The 15,298-nt window shown below is 55.4% G+C and overlaps 1 protein-coding gene across 1 annotated transcript in view; it reads left to right on the top strand.

The window, feature by feature from the left end:
- The first annotated feature begins 339 nt into the window (after positions 1-339).
- The window catches only part of ADAMTS14 (ADAM metallopeptidase with thrombospondin type 1 motif 14), a 92,649-nt gene continuing 77,690 nt past the window's right edge, over positions 340-15,298 (top strand). Inside the window, exons 1-2 of the mRNA XM_024765565.1 lie at positions 340-421; positions 2,124-2,566. Coding sequence (XP_024621333.1) covers positions 340-421; positions 2,124-2,566 — 525 coding nt within the window. The remainder of the gene's footprint in view (positions 422-2,123; positions 2,567-15,298) is intronic.

The following is a 15,298-nucleotide window of genomic DNA, read 5'->3' as shown; positions in this document are numbered from 1 at the left end:
CATCCAAAGGCAGTGGGACATCCCATCGGCCCAGGAGCTCTGGAAACTGGGCCCTGCAGTCAAGTAAAGGGTGGTGGGGCGGAGGAGCCTAGGAAAGTAAGGGCCATCGCTCCCGGGGAGCCCATGAGCCTGAGGGGACACTCGCCCAGGGAGCCCGAAGTCCCAGCTCGGGCTCCGCGTGGCACTTCCGATCCGCTGGGATCGGGCGGCTGGAGGCTGCGAGGCGGGAGGCGGCGGAGGAGGCGGAGGCCGGCCGGAGCCCCGAGCGCGCCCCAGTCTCGCTCGCAGCCCGGAGCTCGGGGCTCGGCGCCCTCCCGGCCCGCGTGCCCGCGCGGCCACATGGCTCCTCTCCGCGCGCGGCTGTCCTGCCTGCTGCTCTTGCACTGTGCGCTCTGCGCCAACGCGGGCAGCAGGACCCCAGGTGCGTGCGGGTAGGGCGCGCAGGGGCGCGCGGGGTCCGGGGTGCACGCGGGTCAGGGTGGCCCGAGGGTGCCCGAGGAGCCCGGCAGCTTTCGAGCGGGTGGGAGGCTGTGCACACGCTGGGTCTGAGCTCTCTTTTCTTACCCCAGTGCCACCGACGCTGTCCGGGGATTTCTGTCCCTTTCTGGCACAAGACTAGGGAGAGACTCCAGGAGAGCACTCGAGGATAGGAGCCTTTTCTTAGGGGTTGTGTATCTGTCTCTTGGTCTCTGTGTTTCTCTCTCACTCTCTGTCTCTCGCTCCTGTGTGTCTTTCTCTCAGTGTCTTCTCTGTCTCCAGCTTGTATGCATGTGTGCACATATGTGTGTACGTATGTGCAAATGTCTGACTGTCACACACACAGAATCAGGCTGGCAGGTGGTTGCCCCACACCCCAGTGAACACCGGGCACTCACACTGCTGCACAGAAACACACATACATCCCTCTCTCCCAGCATTCTCACACTCTGTGCTGTGCAGACAGCCTCTCACACGCAGATCAGACACACTCCACCCTCACTTTGCAGTGTGAGGTGCCCTCCTGGTGGCTCTGAGCATGGGGAGGGGCTCTGGTCAGTTCCAGGCAGGGTCCCTGCTTGTCTCTGAGCTCCGTTCACGTACCAAACAGGATCCCCCTAGCTGAAGTCTTGGGGGTGTTCTGCTGCAAAGGGTAAAACCAGAGGAAAGTTCGTCATCTCCCTCCCCGCCCTCCAATAACTGCCTTGGGCAGGAGGGATTTTCAGGGCACATCATTTTCTAGGTTTTATCAGTGCCGTGAAGGGGGCTGGGGACACGAGATAGAGCTGTGTGGAAATGAAAATTCCTCCCTAAGTCCTATCCATGAATCACTAGGCCTAGAAGCCAGGGAGCTGTCATTCCTGCCCTGCCTGGCTCGGCTTAGCGAGAGCTGTGTGAGGACGGGCTGCTGGCCTGCAGCCTGGAGCATGGGGCCATGACCTCACACTTAATTCAGTCCGAGTGGGCAGGTCACCCCTGTGTCTACTTTTATTTTTGAAGATCTATATTTACCCAGCTTGGGGCTGGGCCATGTAAAAATCTCGGCAGCCACTGCTGCTTAAAAAAGTTTTCTTTCTAAACCTGGAAAAATGTGGAACCTGTATTCCCTCCCTTCCCTCTCCAGCTCCTCTTTTCTCCTTGACACGTGCCCAGGAGGCCCTGAGTTTCTAGGTGTGTTTGTTTTGCCAGCTGTGTTCCGGGAGCTTGGCGACGAGGGCCCTACCTACCCTGGGGTGGGCTGGTGACTTCAGGGCCCTGGGGAGTTTGGGCACATCCAGCCATCCCTCTTTGCCCTGGGGGCTTTCGGGGAATTTCCTCTGTAGTGCCCAAGGTTGGAAGGTTTGTTGCTAGAGTGACAGGACTCTTTGGCATCATTTGTTTCCCTCCGCCAGCTGTAACAAGGGCCTGGGGGCTATGGGGAGCAGCGTGTGTCTAGCAGTTTACGAACTTGAACACCGATCATCCAAGTGCAGAGATCCAAGGGCTCTGGAAGCGCTGGATGAGAAATAGATGAAATTGGGCTAAGGGGTTCCTCCAAGGTGACGGTCAAGGTTGCAGAGCCCTTCCCGCCCCCGTGGGATTTCCAGCTTCTCCCGCTTAGCTCTGCCCAGACGGCACCGAAGTAACTCTTTCTTCATTTCCAACAGAGTTGCGCTTCTCAAGAAAGCTCAGCGACTATGGTGTGACAGTGCCCTGCAGCACAGATTCTCAGGGACGCTTCCTCTCCCACGTGGTATCCGGGCCACCAGCAGCCTCCTCAGGGAGTACAGAGGTGGACAGACCACCCGCACCACTGTCACGCTCCGGTCACCTGCGGGTGGCTCGAAGCCCACTGCGCCCCAAAGGAGTGACCTTGCAGCCTGGCAGCGGGGGGCGCTCCTCCCTCTACTTCAACGTCACTGTTTCTGGGGAGGAACTGCACTTACACCTGCGGCCCAACCGGCGGCTGGTGGTACCCGGAGCCTCGGTGGAGTGGCAGGAGGATTTTCGGGAGCTGTTCCGTCAGCCCTTGCAGAGGGAGTGTGTCTACACCGGGGGTGTCACGGGCATGCCAGGGGCAGCTGTCGCCATCAGCAACTGCGACGGATTGGTAAGGGACAAGGCTTTCAACAAGCAGCACCCCCCACCCTCCCCCTTTCCTCTCCGTCCCCCTCACCGAGCCAGACTGACATGGTTTTCTCCTTGGCTCCCGTGTGTTCGGGATTCCTGTGGGCACAGCCTGCAGTCTGGTCCAAGTCAGGGGCTGCGCCGCTTTCCAGAGAGAGCCCCGCGTGCCCCTTTGGGCACCAGGTTCATACTGTGCCAGCTGTAAAGTGGCCGAGATAGGATGGTACCTTATCCTGTCCATCCCCTCACCATCTACGGACATACCGGGACCGCAGCTCACCTGTCGGGGGTCTGAGAGCAGACACACGCAGGCGTGAGGCGGGCAGGCTCTGCTGGCGTTGAGTCCTGGCTGTGCCGCTCACTGGCCCTGTCACTTTGGATAAGTTACTTGCCCTCTTGTGGTCCTTTCCCTTACCCGTGAAGTGGGATTTATTCATTCTGCACATATTTACCGTGCGCGCTCCACGTGCCAATCGGGTGCTGGGGATACGGCAGTGCCTGAGACAGACACAGCCCCTTGCCCTCCTGGAGCTGATGTGCTGTTGATGAAAATATGACCTACCTCACCAGGCAGCACGGCCAGTGGTTGGCACCTGCTTGGCACATGGTCAGGGCTGTCAGTATCAGCTGCTGTTATTATTATTATTTTTTTTTGCGGTACGCAGGCCTCTCACTGTTGTGGCCTCTCCCGTTGTGGAGCACAGGCTCCGGACGCGCAGGCTCAGCGGCCATGGCTCACGGGCCCAGCCGCTCCGCGGCCTGTGGGATCTTCTCAGACCGGGGCACGAACCCGCGTCCCCTGCATCGGCAGGCGGACTCTCAACCACTGCGCCACCAGAGAAGCCCGCTGTTATTATTTTTACTGCTGTGTCCTTCCTCGTGCCCCACTGTCTCTGGTCCCGAAGCCAGCCTGCTCTTCCGTGGCTCTCTGATGTGAGTTCCCTTTCTCAGGACCTGCTCCCTCCTCCCAGGCACAGGGAACCCCCTGCTAGTTAGTTCCATGTTGCAAACCAGAAAGCCACAGGTGGCTTCTCTCCTTCTTGTGCTCAACTCAGGCTGGATCCCGTTCCCCTTGCTGCCCCGTCTGCTGTATATCAGGCCCTCGTGAGCCTGCGTGGCAGCTCCAGGGCCTTGATGGGCACTGTTTTCATGGTCTCCGCTTTGCCAGGCACGAGCCGATATGTCCAGGAAAGGACCTGCTTGCCCGTCTGCCTTTGAGCTTTAAGAGAGGGATGAGTCAGGTGCGGGGATGGTAAGGGCAGGAGTCTTTCCTTACTGGCAGGGCTGGGAACACTTCTTGCCATCTTCCCATCCTTACGAGGTATCTTCCTGCTGAATGTCGTGGCTGCCTTTCTCTAGACCAGGGTTTCTCAATCTATTTTTCATTATCATCCCCCTGAGGGGCCTTTTAGACATTTTTTTCCCCTAATTTCTCCCCAGTGAAACCTTAATACCACAGCTACGCTGAATATCTGTTTTTAAACTCTATGTGTATCTGTGCTTTATATATGAAAAGAGTAAATCTTCTGCCTCCCAAATAACCAATTTTTGCCCCATTGGAGGCACTAGAGCCCCCCTCGAGAGGCACGGTCTAGGCAGTGGTTGGTTTTCAGAGTTGAGTATGCACCAGAATCACCTGGAATGCGAGGGCTCTGTGGAGCGGACTTTGAGGAACAGAGATTGTAAGGATAGCTGGAGAAGGCTGAGACCTTGTCCTGGTGCCAGGGTGAGACTTGGCCGCCATCCCGCCCTGGCTCAGCAGTCCTGGGACTCTCCTCAGCCTGCGGCTAGCGCTATGCTGTGGCCACAGGTTTTGGTTGAAAATCCAAAGTGACGTGAGGAATCACCTGGAGATAAAGTGTCTGTGCAGATGGAGAGATAGAAAGCACCAGTGCCTGTCAGTGGCTTGGGCTGAATGACATGGTGACCTGAAGTCATCAGCCGAATGGGCCGTAAGCTGTTCAGTGACATTCCTTGACAACCTCCATCCATGTCCACGGGCACCTAAACAGAGGCATGAATGGATGATCATCACCATTAACATGTAACTGCCCACACCCTTTGCACCCTGGAAACCTTCTTATCATTGAACCAGCTCAGCAGACATCGACAGGTGGTCACTGGATGCTCAGCTGACGTTGCTGACTTTTGGTGGCCTCTGAGGAAACGTTCTTATTGGCTATGTGACCTGGGCAAGTCACTTCCCCTCTCTGGGCTTTACTCTTCTCATTTATCCAAGGAGGGGCTGCACTCACGCCTCCCTGGCAGACAGAACTCTATTCTATGTGACATTTGCAGAAGCTGGGTCAGGTCTCGGAGGCTCCATGGATGAGCTTCTGGAAGCCTGTTCTGTGGTGGAACTGAGGCTCCGGGAGTGGCTTGCCTGGTCCCTGCGTTTGGTGAGAGGCAGAACTGGACCTCCTGGGCTGGGCCCCTGCTTGTGCCCTGGGCTCCAGAGTCCAGACCCTAAGGCTAGTTCTCAGGGGTCTCCCTGACCTGGTCCCTGACAGGGACCACAGCACAGCACAGAGGCTCCCTGTCCAGGGCAGGGATTTCCTCACCTCCAGCCCACTCCAGAAAATGGCCCTGTGTCCCGTGAGAGCAAGGGCTGTTCACTGTCACCCAGCTGAGCCACCTTTGGATTCCAAGGCCACAGTGCAGCCCTTCTGATGATAAGATTTCACTCTGCATCTTTATGTAGACTCTGGGTTTTAACCCCATCTTCTTCCATGTCTCAAATGCTGAAGTCATTCAGTCCAAAAAAATACGTACTGAGCACTGGCCATGGGCAGGGTCCACACGGAGATGTGAGAAAGTGAAAGTGACACGAATAATCACAGCAGCAGTCATGAGCCATAGCCACAGCCCAGGCACAGCACACGTACTGTCATGCGCACTCATTAACTTCATCCATCGTGTAAGTGGGGAAACTGAGTCATGGGGAGGAGGTGTGAAGATAATATCAATACATATAGCTTCTATTGGCACAGGACTTTATAGTTTATAAAGCCTTTCGGTTGTATGAGGTGCATACACAGATATTGTTGTAACCCTGCTTTGCAGAGAGTCAGGTCTCTGTCCTCAAGGAACTTGGGTGCTAAGCAGGGGGTACCCCACAAATAGTTTCCACAGTAACTTTTTGGTTTTCTGTAGCACAGCAGGGATGGCTACTCGGTAAATGGGAGTGATTATTATCTTTGTCTTAGAGAAGATAGTATTTGAACTGGGTCTTGAACGATGAATAGAAGTTTGTTGGAGCCAGAGGGTGGGTAGGGCGTTCTGGGCAGAGGAAAGAACTTGCCAGTGAGGGAGCACCATGCTGGACGGGGCTGGGGAGGTGATCCTAGAAGACACTGGGCAGGTGGGTCTTGGTCTGACCTTGAAGGAAGGGCAGGATAGGAGAGGGGACCTAGGGCAGGGAAGCAGCAGCCTGTTATCTGAGAAGAGTCTGGGCTGGGAGTTGGGAGCCATGACTGTGTGACCCTAGGCAAGCTGCCCTCCTTCTCTGGGCCTCCCTTGCCTCCTGGATGTATCATGGAGCCTGTAATGGATGAGCTCAGAGCATCTTCTAGCTCTGGCATTGGTACTTTGTGACACAGGGCAGGCCTTGCTGGAGGAGCTTGAAACCAGGCCACTGTAAACGTGTAGTCGACTGCCCCTTCCTGGGGGGCCCTGGGTCTGCTCCTGCCAGGCCTGGGCGGGGCTGCAGGTGCAGAGAGGAGAGACACCAATCCTGAGCTTGGCCCTCATGGCTTAGCAGACCTTCCAGTTGGAAGACGGTCGGAACAAACCCTCCTCTGTGTGGACAGACTTGCAGCCGTTTGGACTTCAGCTGCTCTGGTGAGAAGTGCTGTGTCTAAGCTGATGACTCGATCCTCCTTTCCAGCTGGAACCTGCAGTGGGAGCAGTGACCATTATCTCTTCCACGTCTCCTGCCATCCCACAGAGTCAGTCACCACGGACACCGGGACAGACACTGGGCGGGTTCTGTGCACGGCGGTTAATTCATGCCTGACACCGAGGAATGGGCACTTTATCTCACTTCCCACCTGCTCTGCTGGAAGGCCTGGTGTGTCATAGTCGGGGAGGGGGTCGGAGGTGGGGGACCAGGAATGAGGAAGCCAGGACCCCTGCCCCAGATGAGTCTGGAGGATAATGGGAAACCAGACATAAAAGCAGACAGATTACAATCCTGTGTGAGGCAGCAGCGGGAGGACCCGTTTGTTTTGGTTAGGGGATCAGGGAGGGCTCCTGGAGGAGGTGGCATTGGCTCAAAATTGTTCAGACATTATAAACATGAAAGAAAGTGCCAGGCCCTTGGCCAGCAGAGAGAACTGCTGACCCAGAGCAGGCTTGTGGGTGTTTGGGGGAAGGAAATAGGCGATGTGGGGAGGCCCAGTCGTACCTGCAGAGTGTTTCCTCTGGGGTTGGGGGCAGCTGTCAGACACTGGGGTCCCAGATTGGGAGTGCGCCCAGGTAGCAGTGGCAGCCTGCTGGTCTACTCTGCAGAGCCTCCCTTGGGGATCCCGGCCAATCAACGTGGCAGTCCCCCCAATGCTCCTGTGACCCGAAACCTCAGGGCCTGTGGGCAGGGAGGGCCTGGGTGATCTCAGGTCCCCTGGCTGGGGCCAGGTGCAGAACAGACTCTCTGCTAGCAGTTGTGGTTCTGAAGTCCTGAGAGGCACATGGAGGCCTGGGTGGGGGGCCACTACTTTGTGGGTCCCGGAGGGGTTGTGGGGTGCAGGAATGAGATCAGCAGAGTGGGACCCCTGCAAACCATCAGGAGCCCAGGCTGCCAGCCTCCTGAAGGCCACTTGCCCCGCTTCTACCTCTGTCTCCGGGGCTCCCAGGCCTCGCTGCCCCTGCACTGGGGTCACGGGGGCTGGGAGGCGTCACGTCCCCCCCTCTTTGCCCTCAGTGCCTCTGTGAGTCAGGGGCCTGGCGTGGAAGCAGCCGCACGTGTAAGATTTGTCACCATCTGGTTCTGTTTTCCACCCTCTGCAGAACGTGCATTTTTAACGGGTTACAGAGTAGACCCCTGGCAGGCGGTATGGGGAGAGGGCAGGGGAGGCTGTGTCCCAGCTCTGCTTCCTATCCTCTGCCCAACGGTGTGCAAGTCCCAGCAGCTCTCTGAGCCTCAGTCCTTTTGTCTTTAAAATGGTATTAAGATGCCAGGTGGAGGGCGTGTGTGTTGACACTGACAGTTGAAATGGCCCGGGGTTTCTCTGTGGGGTGATGAAACGTCCTAAAGTTGATTGCGGTGGTGGTTGTACAGCTTTATGCAGAGACGAAAAGCCATTACATTGTGCACTTTCTTTTCTTTTTAATTTAAAAAAGAAATGTTTTTATTGGAGTAGAGTTGATTTACAATGTTGTGCTTCAGTTGTACAGCAAAGTGAATCTGTTATACATATACATATACATATACGTATACAGACATTCTGCACTTTAAATGGGTGAATTGTACGGTACATGAATTATGTTTCAGTAAAGCTGTTACCCGTAGGGCCTGGCGCATAGAAAGCCCCGTGACAGGCATTTTTAGTCATAATTAGGAAACAGTCTAGGGTGGCAGAAATTGTGGAGTCTCTCTACTCTAGTACAGACTAGCTGTGTGACCTTGAATAAGTTTCTAAATCTCTCTGTGCTTGGGATTCCTCATCTGTTAGGAGGCGAGGAGAACAATCGTCTATAGGGCTGTTCAGAGGATTAAATAAGAAAATGTAAAAAAGTGAAGGGTCTGGTATATGGTGGGGCCTTAAAAAGTGGGGATTATTAATAGTAATATTTATTACTTTTTTATAGTAATTACTACAGTAATTACAGCTATCATTAATGGTGAGAAATACTAAAAGTATTGTTGGAGTCCCTTGTACTGCAACAGTACGTAGATCATCAGTGCTCTCTGATGTGAGCCCGAGGCCACCTCTGGTTCCCGGGTTGGCCAGGCCCTGCCTCCCCTCTGCTGTGGCAGCTTTCTCTGCAGAATGGTGCTTGCTCAGTGCGCGGGAGTGTATTACGACTGGTCTGTAATAACCCTACATGCCTTCCAGGGCAGGAGGGTACTGAGAGGTGCCAAGTGGAGCATTCTGTTAACAATCTGTAGGCACCTTCCCCCCAGCCAGGCCCTTGACTAGCTCCTGGGGATGCAGGGTTGAAACTCACCCCTCTCTCCCTGTGCTCCAGAACCCATGGTTTAAAGAAGGCCGATATGCACAGTAGACAGCATGAAACAAGACTGATCACACTAAACGTCAGTGTTGTGTAGGAATGCAGGGAAGTGTAATGCGCTTGGTAGGTGGCCTAGAGGTGAGTACTGAGAAGGAGAGGTGCTCAGGGAAGGCTTCCCAGCGGAGGGGACATTTGGCCTGGGTATAAAAGCATCAATAGGAGCTTTTAAAGCCAAGAGCTAGGAATTTTAGGCATTCGCAGGGAAGGAAATCCTACGTCTTTGCAGGATTCAGGAAATGGTAAGTCATCTCAGCTGCTCTCCACTGGAAAGGGGGGCGATGAAAATGTAGTTTGGAGAAACTCTGCCTCACTGTGGACTTAGATTTGCCCCTGTGGCCATAGGGAGCCATGGGAGGTTTGTAAGCAGGAGTCACTTTAGTATTTGGGGAAGATGCTAATCTTTCCAGCTGCATGCTGGCACAGTCCTAGTGTAGCAGATTTGCCTGGGGCTCATCGGTGTCTTTGTGCCAATATCTGTCCTTGCCCCGGGGTTGTTCCATGACGTCTAGGGAGTGAGTGGGCTTTCCTGGCAGCTCCTTGGCAAGCACCCAGCTCTGCCTTGCTGTCTGTGCCTGCCCTGGGATGTGGAGTGGGAGGCCTGGAGTTTCAGAGGTGCCCTCACCCAACTGCCTGGCAGGCCTGTCCCCACACATGGTGGCCTGCGGGCTGCCTGCCCCTACACAGCTGTGCCGACAACCCTGGGAGGGGCGGGGGATGTCTGGCCCCGCATTGGTGCAGAGCTCGTTGCCTTGCTCCACCTGCGTCTCCAGCCCCGATGGTGGATCCTGCCCTGCAGACCCTCACCCTCCCCAGCCAGCCTGGTGTGTTTGCACCTCACTTTGGAGCCCATGCCTTTGCTCATGCTGTTCACACCTCCCACGGTGCCTTCCCTTCCCTCTGCTTGAGGCATCCCCCATCTTGGCCACCCAGTTCCCAGAAGTCAGGAACTGTCTTAAATGTTTGCATTTCTCTGCATGCCTAGCACAGGGCTGGGTTCGCGGTACACAGGAGGTCGGGACTTCAGCTGCCTCTAGGAGCAGGGATTAGCGCAAGGGAAGAGGGCCAGGTACTAGGGGAGAGGTGGGACAGCGGCAAATTCCTGTTTAAAGGGAGTGCCTATCTGGTATCACATTTGAGAATTTTAAGAGAGAAATCAGAAATATGGATTTTTAAGCAAAGTGTTCTATTTTTTAAGACAGTATGTGGGCCCAATGCAGCAGGGCTCTTAGCTGGAGGCCTCAGCTTGCCAGTGAGCAGTGCAGGGGATGAGAGCATGACCCCTGCAACCAGACTGCCTGGGTTGAAATCCCAGCCTTGGCTTTTTCATGCTGTGTGGCCTTGGGCAATTACTAAGCCTCTCTGTGCTTCAGTTTCCTCATCTGCAAAGTGGGGATAATATTAGTCACTTCATAAGAGTTGTCATATGTGCAAAGGGCTTTATTAGCACAGTACCCGATATGCTTCAGCCGTCGCTATTAAATGGTGTGGATTTATTGGTTGAGTCCACCGGGTCTGAGGGGATGGGCGCAGGAAAGAAGAGGAGAGGAAGTCAAGAGTACCCCAGTTTTCTGCTTTACAACCCCAGAGGGGTCTCTGGGCCTTTAGCTGGGCAGGCAGAGACCATTCCTCCCAACCTCCTCCAGGCTTGTTCATTGTTTTCTCAGGCTGCAACTTGCTTCTCACCCCCGTCTACATTCTTCCCCTGGAACATTCCCATTGGGCTCTCAAAGGGCAGGGTCTGAGCTTAGTCACCTGTGTGTCTCTATGACCCCGGCACCTGCCACAGGGCAGGCCCTCAGTGGATGTTGAGTGAGCTGACGGACCGGGAGAGGGAACGTGGCGGGCTCCCTTTCAGAGGCGGCATAAAGCTCATGTTGGCATCTTCTCACCTCTGTCAGATGGGGAGGGACAGCAGGCCTGTCCTCCTCTCTGTGGCTGTCTGTCTGCTCCTAGGCCAGCGATGGATGACACGTGGCACTCGCAGTGCCACTTGGCCTCCTGCACGCCCGGCAAGCCCTGCAGGTCAGCTGTGCACGCTGCCCCTGAGTGCGTGTCCCAGTGTGTGCTCCAGGCACCCATGCCCCGTGGGCCTGAGCCAGTGGGTGAGGCGAGACTGTTTGCTTTCCTGCCCTCAGTGTGCCGTTTACCGGCGAGTTTCTGTCTCCAGAGCTCGCATCCTCTGCGAGGGTGCAACCTGCTTCATCACGTTTGCTATTCAGGTAACACAGTTCCCTGAGAAGCCCTCAGTCCTTTGTAGAATTTATGTTTCTATAACAAAAACAAGAAATTGTCTTTTTAGAGAGAAAGGGAGCTTCTGACCTGCCACATCAGGGTGACTGTGGGTCTTTAGGTAGAAAGTGTCCTGCAGCCCTTCTTACACTTCATAGAGTATGTCTCCCGTGGTCACTTCCTGCTTGTGGGGCTGTGGTCTGGGGGCTGCAGGCATGGGCAGCAGTCAGCATGTGGTGACTTGACCCCAACCAAATCCCAGGAGGCGGGAGCACAGGTTTTCCTGGGGAGATAGGCAGTGTGGGGAAACTGAGTGACTGTATCAGTTATCCACAGCTGTGAGACAGACCAGCCTAAAACCGCTGACCTTGAAACAACAGCATATTCTTTCCACAATTCTGTTGGTTGGCTGGGTGATTCCTCTGCCGGTTGCTTCCCGGACAGCTGGCGAGGCTGGAAGGTCCAGGCTGACCTCATTCACACATCCGGCATTGGCGCTGGCTGTTGGCTAGGCAGCCTCAGTTCTCCTGTCTGTGGCCTCACATCCTCCAGTAGGTAAGACTGGCTTCTTTCATGGCAGTCTCAGGGTAGCATTCCAAGAGGGTAAAAGTGGAAGCTGCAAGACCTCGTAAGGAAGATCTTCTAGTCTTGGAAGTTGCATAATGTTGCTTCTGTGCATTCTGTTGGTCAAAGCAAGCCACAAGGCCAGACTAGATTTTCCAAGAGTGGAGGAATGGACCCTACCTCATTTCAAAGAGGCATGGGAGCAGAGACAGGAGGCATTGTTGCAGCCATCTTTGCAATCGTTCTCCCACACTGACCCTAGGCAAGTGGCTCGACCTCTCTGAGCCTCAGTTTCTGTATCTGTAAAGTGGGTGTTCCTACCTTGTAGTTTTGTTGATTAGAAATCAGGCACTTACAAGTGCCGCCACAGGGTCCAGAACAATGAATGGTAGCATTTGCTGTTATTATTGTTGATCTCTTGGAATAAACATAGAAACTGAGGCAGGTTCCACAGTGGGTTTGTTTCCAGACCCCTGGACGCCCATTCTAGTGCTCTTGCTTCCCAGAAGGCCCCATCCCAGCAGGTCCTCTGTCTGAGTGGCCCAGGGTCTGGATCCTGGGTGGTTTTCCAGTCTTCGAGGCGGTCTGATCTTGCAGTTTCACTTCCCTAGTTTCCCCACGGTTGTGCCTTGCTGTCTGCTCTGGGTTAATAACTTATTTATGATATGGAATAGAAGCCAGACATCACCTCACTGCCGCTCCTTCCGTGCAGAGCCGGCCTCCCATTCCAGGGAGGGCTGGTCTAGGGGCTGGTTTTATTTTACTTCCCTGGCATCTTCGGGCTGGCTGGAGGGAGGGTGACCTCTGGGCTGCTCCGTGGGCTGGTGAGTGGGGTGGGGGCTGTGCTTGCCTTCCACCTGCCTTCCAGCCTCAGTGCGGTCCAGGCCCAGGGCTGGGCTTTTGGTGAGGACCTGGGGAATTTCCGCATTCCCCGGACCCTGCAGTGGAAAGTTCCCAAATCATCCGCCAGGCCCGGCCTTCTGTTTTCAGCATGTGGGCCTTTTCCTGCCTATAAAGCCTTAGAAACAACAAGAACAACAACAAGAAGAACAGTAGCAGTAATATTTGTAGAGGCTGCCTCATCCCTGGCAGCTCCAGGGAGCTCCGTATCAGCACAAATAACCCTCCTGTTATGAACACCTCCGGCAGTGAATCTCAGCTCAGCATCACTGCCAAAGTTCACCCTAACTCAGCTCTGACTGGAAGAGGCTTTGGGGGCCTCTCGGTCCCCTTCTCACTTTTCCAGACAAGGAAGCTGAGGCTCAGGGAAGGGAAAAGACTCACCCAGGGTCACGCAGTGGGCGACTGTCAGGGCCAGTGGGGTCCAGGTCCCTGACTCCCAGTCCCGTGCTCCCCCCACAATCCCACACAGCTTCTCCTGAGTTAGTAGACGGGAATCGTTCCTTGAGGTCCTAAACCCTGTAACGGCCAGGGCCTCGGTGGCCATGGCAACGACTTCAGAGCGCAAACACTGAAGGGATTGGTCCATCAGTTGCCCCGTGGGGGGCGTCCTGGGAGTCCTTGGGCCTGGGTGCCGAGTGGAGGTGTTTACGAGGCTTCCCTTGCAAGGGTGGACAGCTCAACTTCTGCGTGTCGTTGTCCTCCTGAAGACTGGGAGACCTGTTCAGAGAAAACAAATGCCAACCTCCCAGTGAGCAGGATTTGAAGCTCAAACGAAACCTCCTGGTGCATCTCAGCTCCAAGTCGCCATTGCCGCTGTTTTATCCATTTTCAGAATTTCGCAGGGCAGTGGGTTGCCGTTATGCACACATCACTTGACATGGAACATTAAAACCCTGCACTCTCCTTTTCTTCTTCTTTCCATAACATGGCTGAGGGGGCAGTAGATCAGGCCCTTTTAGAGAAACCTCTGAATGTGGGAGTGTTTGTTAGGACCTGGTCGGTCTGAATGCAAACCCTGTTCCCAACGCTTGCTTGAAGCCCTTTGTCAGTTTTTGCTTTTAAGCCAGCCAAATATTTATACCTTTGATCTGTCCAGAAAACATTCGTCCCCCCAGGCCACCCCGCCCCACAGCAGAAGTTAATTTCCGCCCCTTGAGGTTGGCAGGAGCCCACACTCTGAATTAGCTCCTCCAGCCCAAAGAGGCCTCGTTGAGTGCTTATATTTTCTCACCTCATAATTCACAGTCCCGAGGCTGTCCCCTAAGCCACAGCGTGTTTTGTGGGAGAGGACTCTCATTAAGGGTGGTATGCCCAAGGGGGTTCATTCTGGAGGCTTGGACCTGAGGATGTTGGCCGAAGGTGCCTTGTTCCGAAGTTGGTCCTGTGTTGTGGATCGGTACTTGTCCTCTTGTGAAGAAGCTCGCATCTGGAAGAGGGACAGACAGACATATGTGGGCGGGACAGAGCACCCGCCAGAACCACTGGGGACGTGGAGGAGGGGGCGGTGATGGGGTGACATGTGAGCTGGGCTGGAAGGGCAGGCTGATGTCAGGATGGATCAGAGGGGAGCCCTGGCTGGGACAAGTGACCTGCTGGGGGCCAGCCCTCCACTGCAGGTAGGACCGGCCGCACCCTTTCCTGGAGCCACCCCACTGTCCTCTGGCTTGCTTCTGAGCTGTAGGGTTCAGGCCTAGAGGCGGGGAACCATTCCCCAGCCCAGGGCCTGGCAGCTACACCGCCTCCTGGCGTTTGAGGGCTGCTTCCTGTCTCCTTGTCTTGAAGCCTCCGCTGCTGCCAGGACTTTGCGCCAAGCAGGGAGCCAGGTGGAGCTCCCAGCCCAAGCTTGGTGGGCCGTCCGTGGTGGTGACTGAGGGGGGAAGCCTCAGAGCCACTTGGCTCCTGGGCGTAGGGAATGGAAATTAATGGTGGCTGCCAGCCTGGCAAGGTCTGCCCTTGACTCTGGCTGGGCTCCAGGGTGGGGGCTTGCGGCACAGGGGGACTCTCTGAGCACCTGCATGTGAGGCCCCGCCCTGCCGCTGGGCCAGGACCCCTGCCACTGGGCAGGGAGGGGTGTCGTGAAAAGCAAGCACCCTTCCTGTAAGAACATTTGCCAAGCCTGAAGCAGAGCTGCAGGAAGATCTAAGCAGCTCTATTCCCCGCAGACCCAGAGGACAGACTCTGTCGCCGCCTGCAGCAGCAGGGGCAACGTAGAGATGTCGCTGTTAACGTCCTCACTCTCTGCACTGTGGGCTCCCAGCTGGGAGGGCTGTGACAACACTGACTGGCCACTGGCCGCCCGTAGATCACAGCCTCCCTCCCCACCTCTCGGACCCACCCAGCTCAGGGCAATTTTGGCGAATTACGCTTCACTCGCAGTGGAGTGGCACCTTAAGGGCAGGCGGTGGCTAGGTTCTAAGATAGCACCTAAGGCACAACTCACGTGTGGTCCAGGTGATCCTTGGTCGTGCTCAGCCCGGGGAGATGCGCACAGTGTAAGAGGGGGGCAGTCACCCGGCCTGTCTGGACTCCCCTTCCCCGCCCCCCCTTGGTCCGGGTGTGTACTCAGTGTCCTCTTGTCCCCTGTCTGTCTTTCTTGCCCGCTTCCTGTATTATGACCGACTGATTCTGGTCGGACACCTGATGCTGATACTGCTGTGTTTGTGAAACATGGATGCTCACTTAAACATTCCATTTAGTACCATTACACCATTTGGGAGCTTCTAGAATTGAGACCAGGGGTTCCTAGCCCTGGGTGCACGTGAGAATCACCTGGGCAGCTTTGAGAGAA

This window comes from Neophocaena asiaeorientalis, unplaced genomic scaffold (genome assembly GCF_003031525.2).
Source record: "Neophocaena asiaeorientalis asiaeorientalis breed wild unplaced genomic scaffold, Neophocaena_asiaeorientalis_V1.1 scaffold31, whole genome shotgun sequence".
Lineage (NCBI taxonomy): Eukaryota > Metazoa > Chordata > Mammalia > Artiodactyla > Phocoenidae > Neophocaena > Neophocaena asiaeorientalis.
Note: the sequence above shows the minus strand (reverse complement) of the source record. Positions and strands in the feature narration are given on the sequence as shown.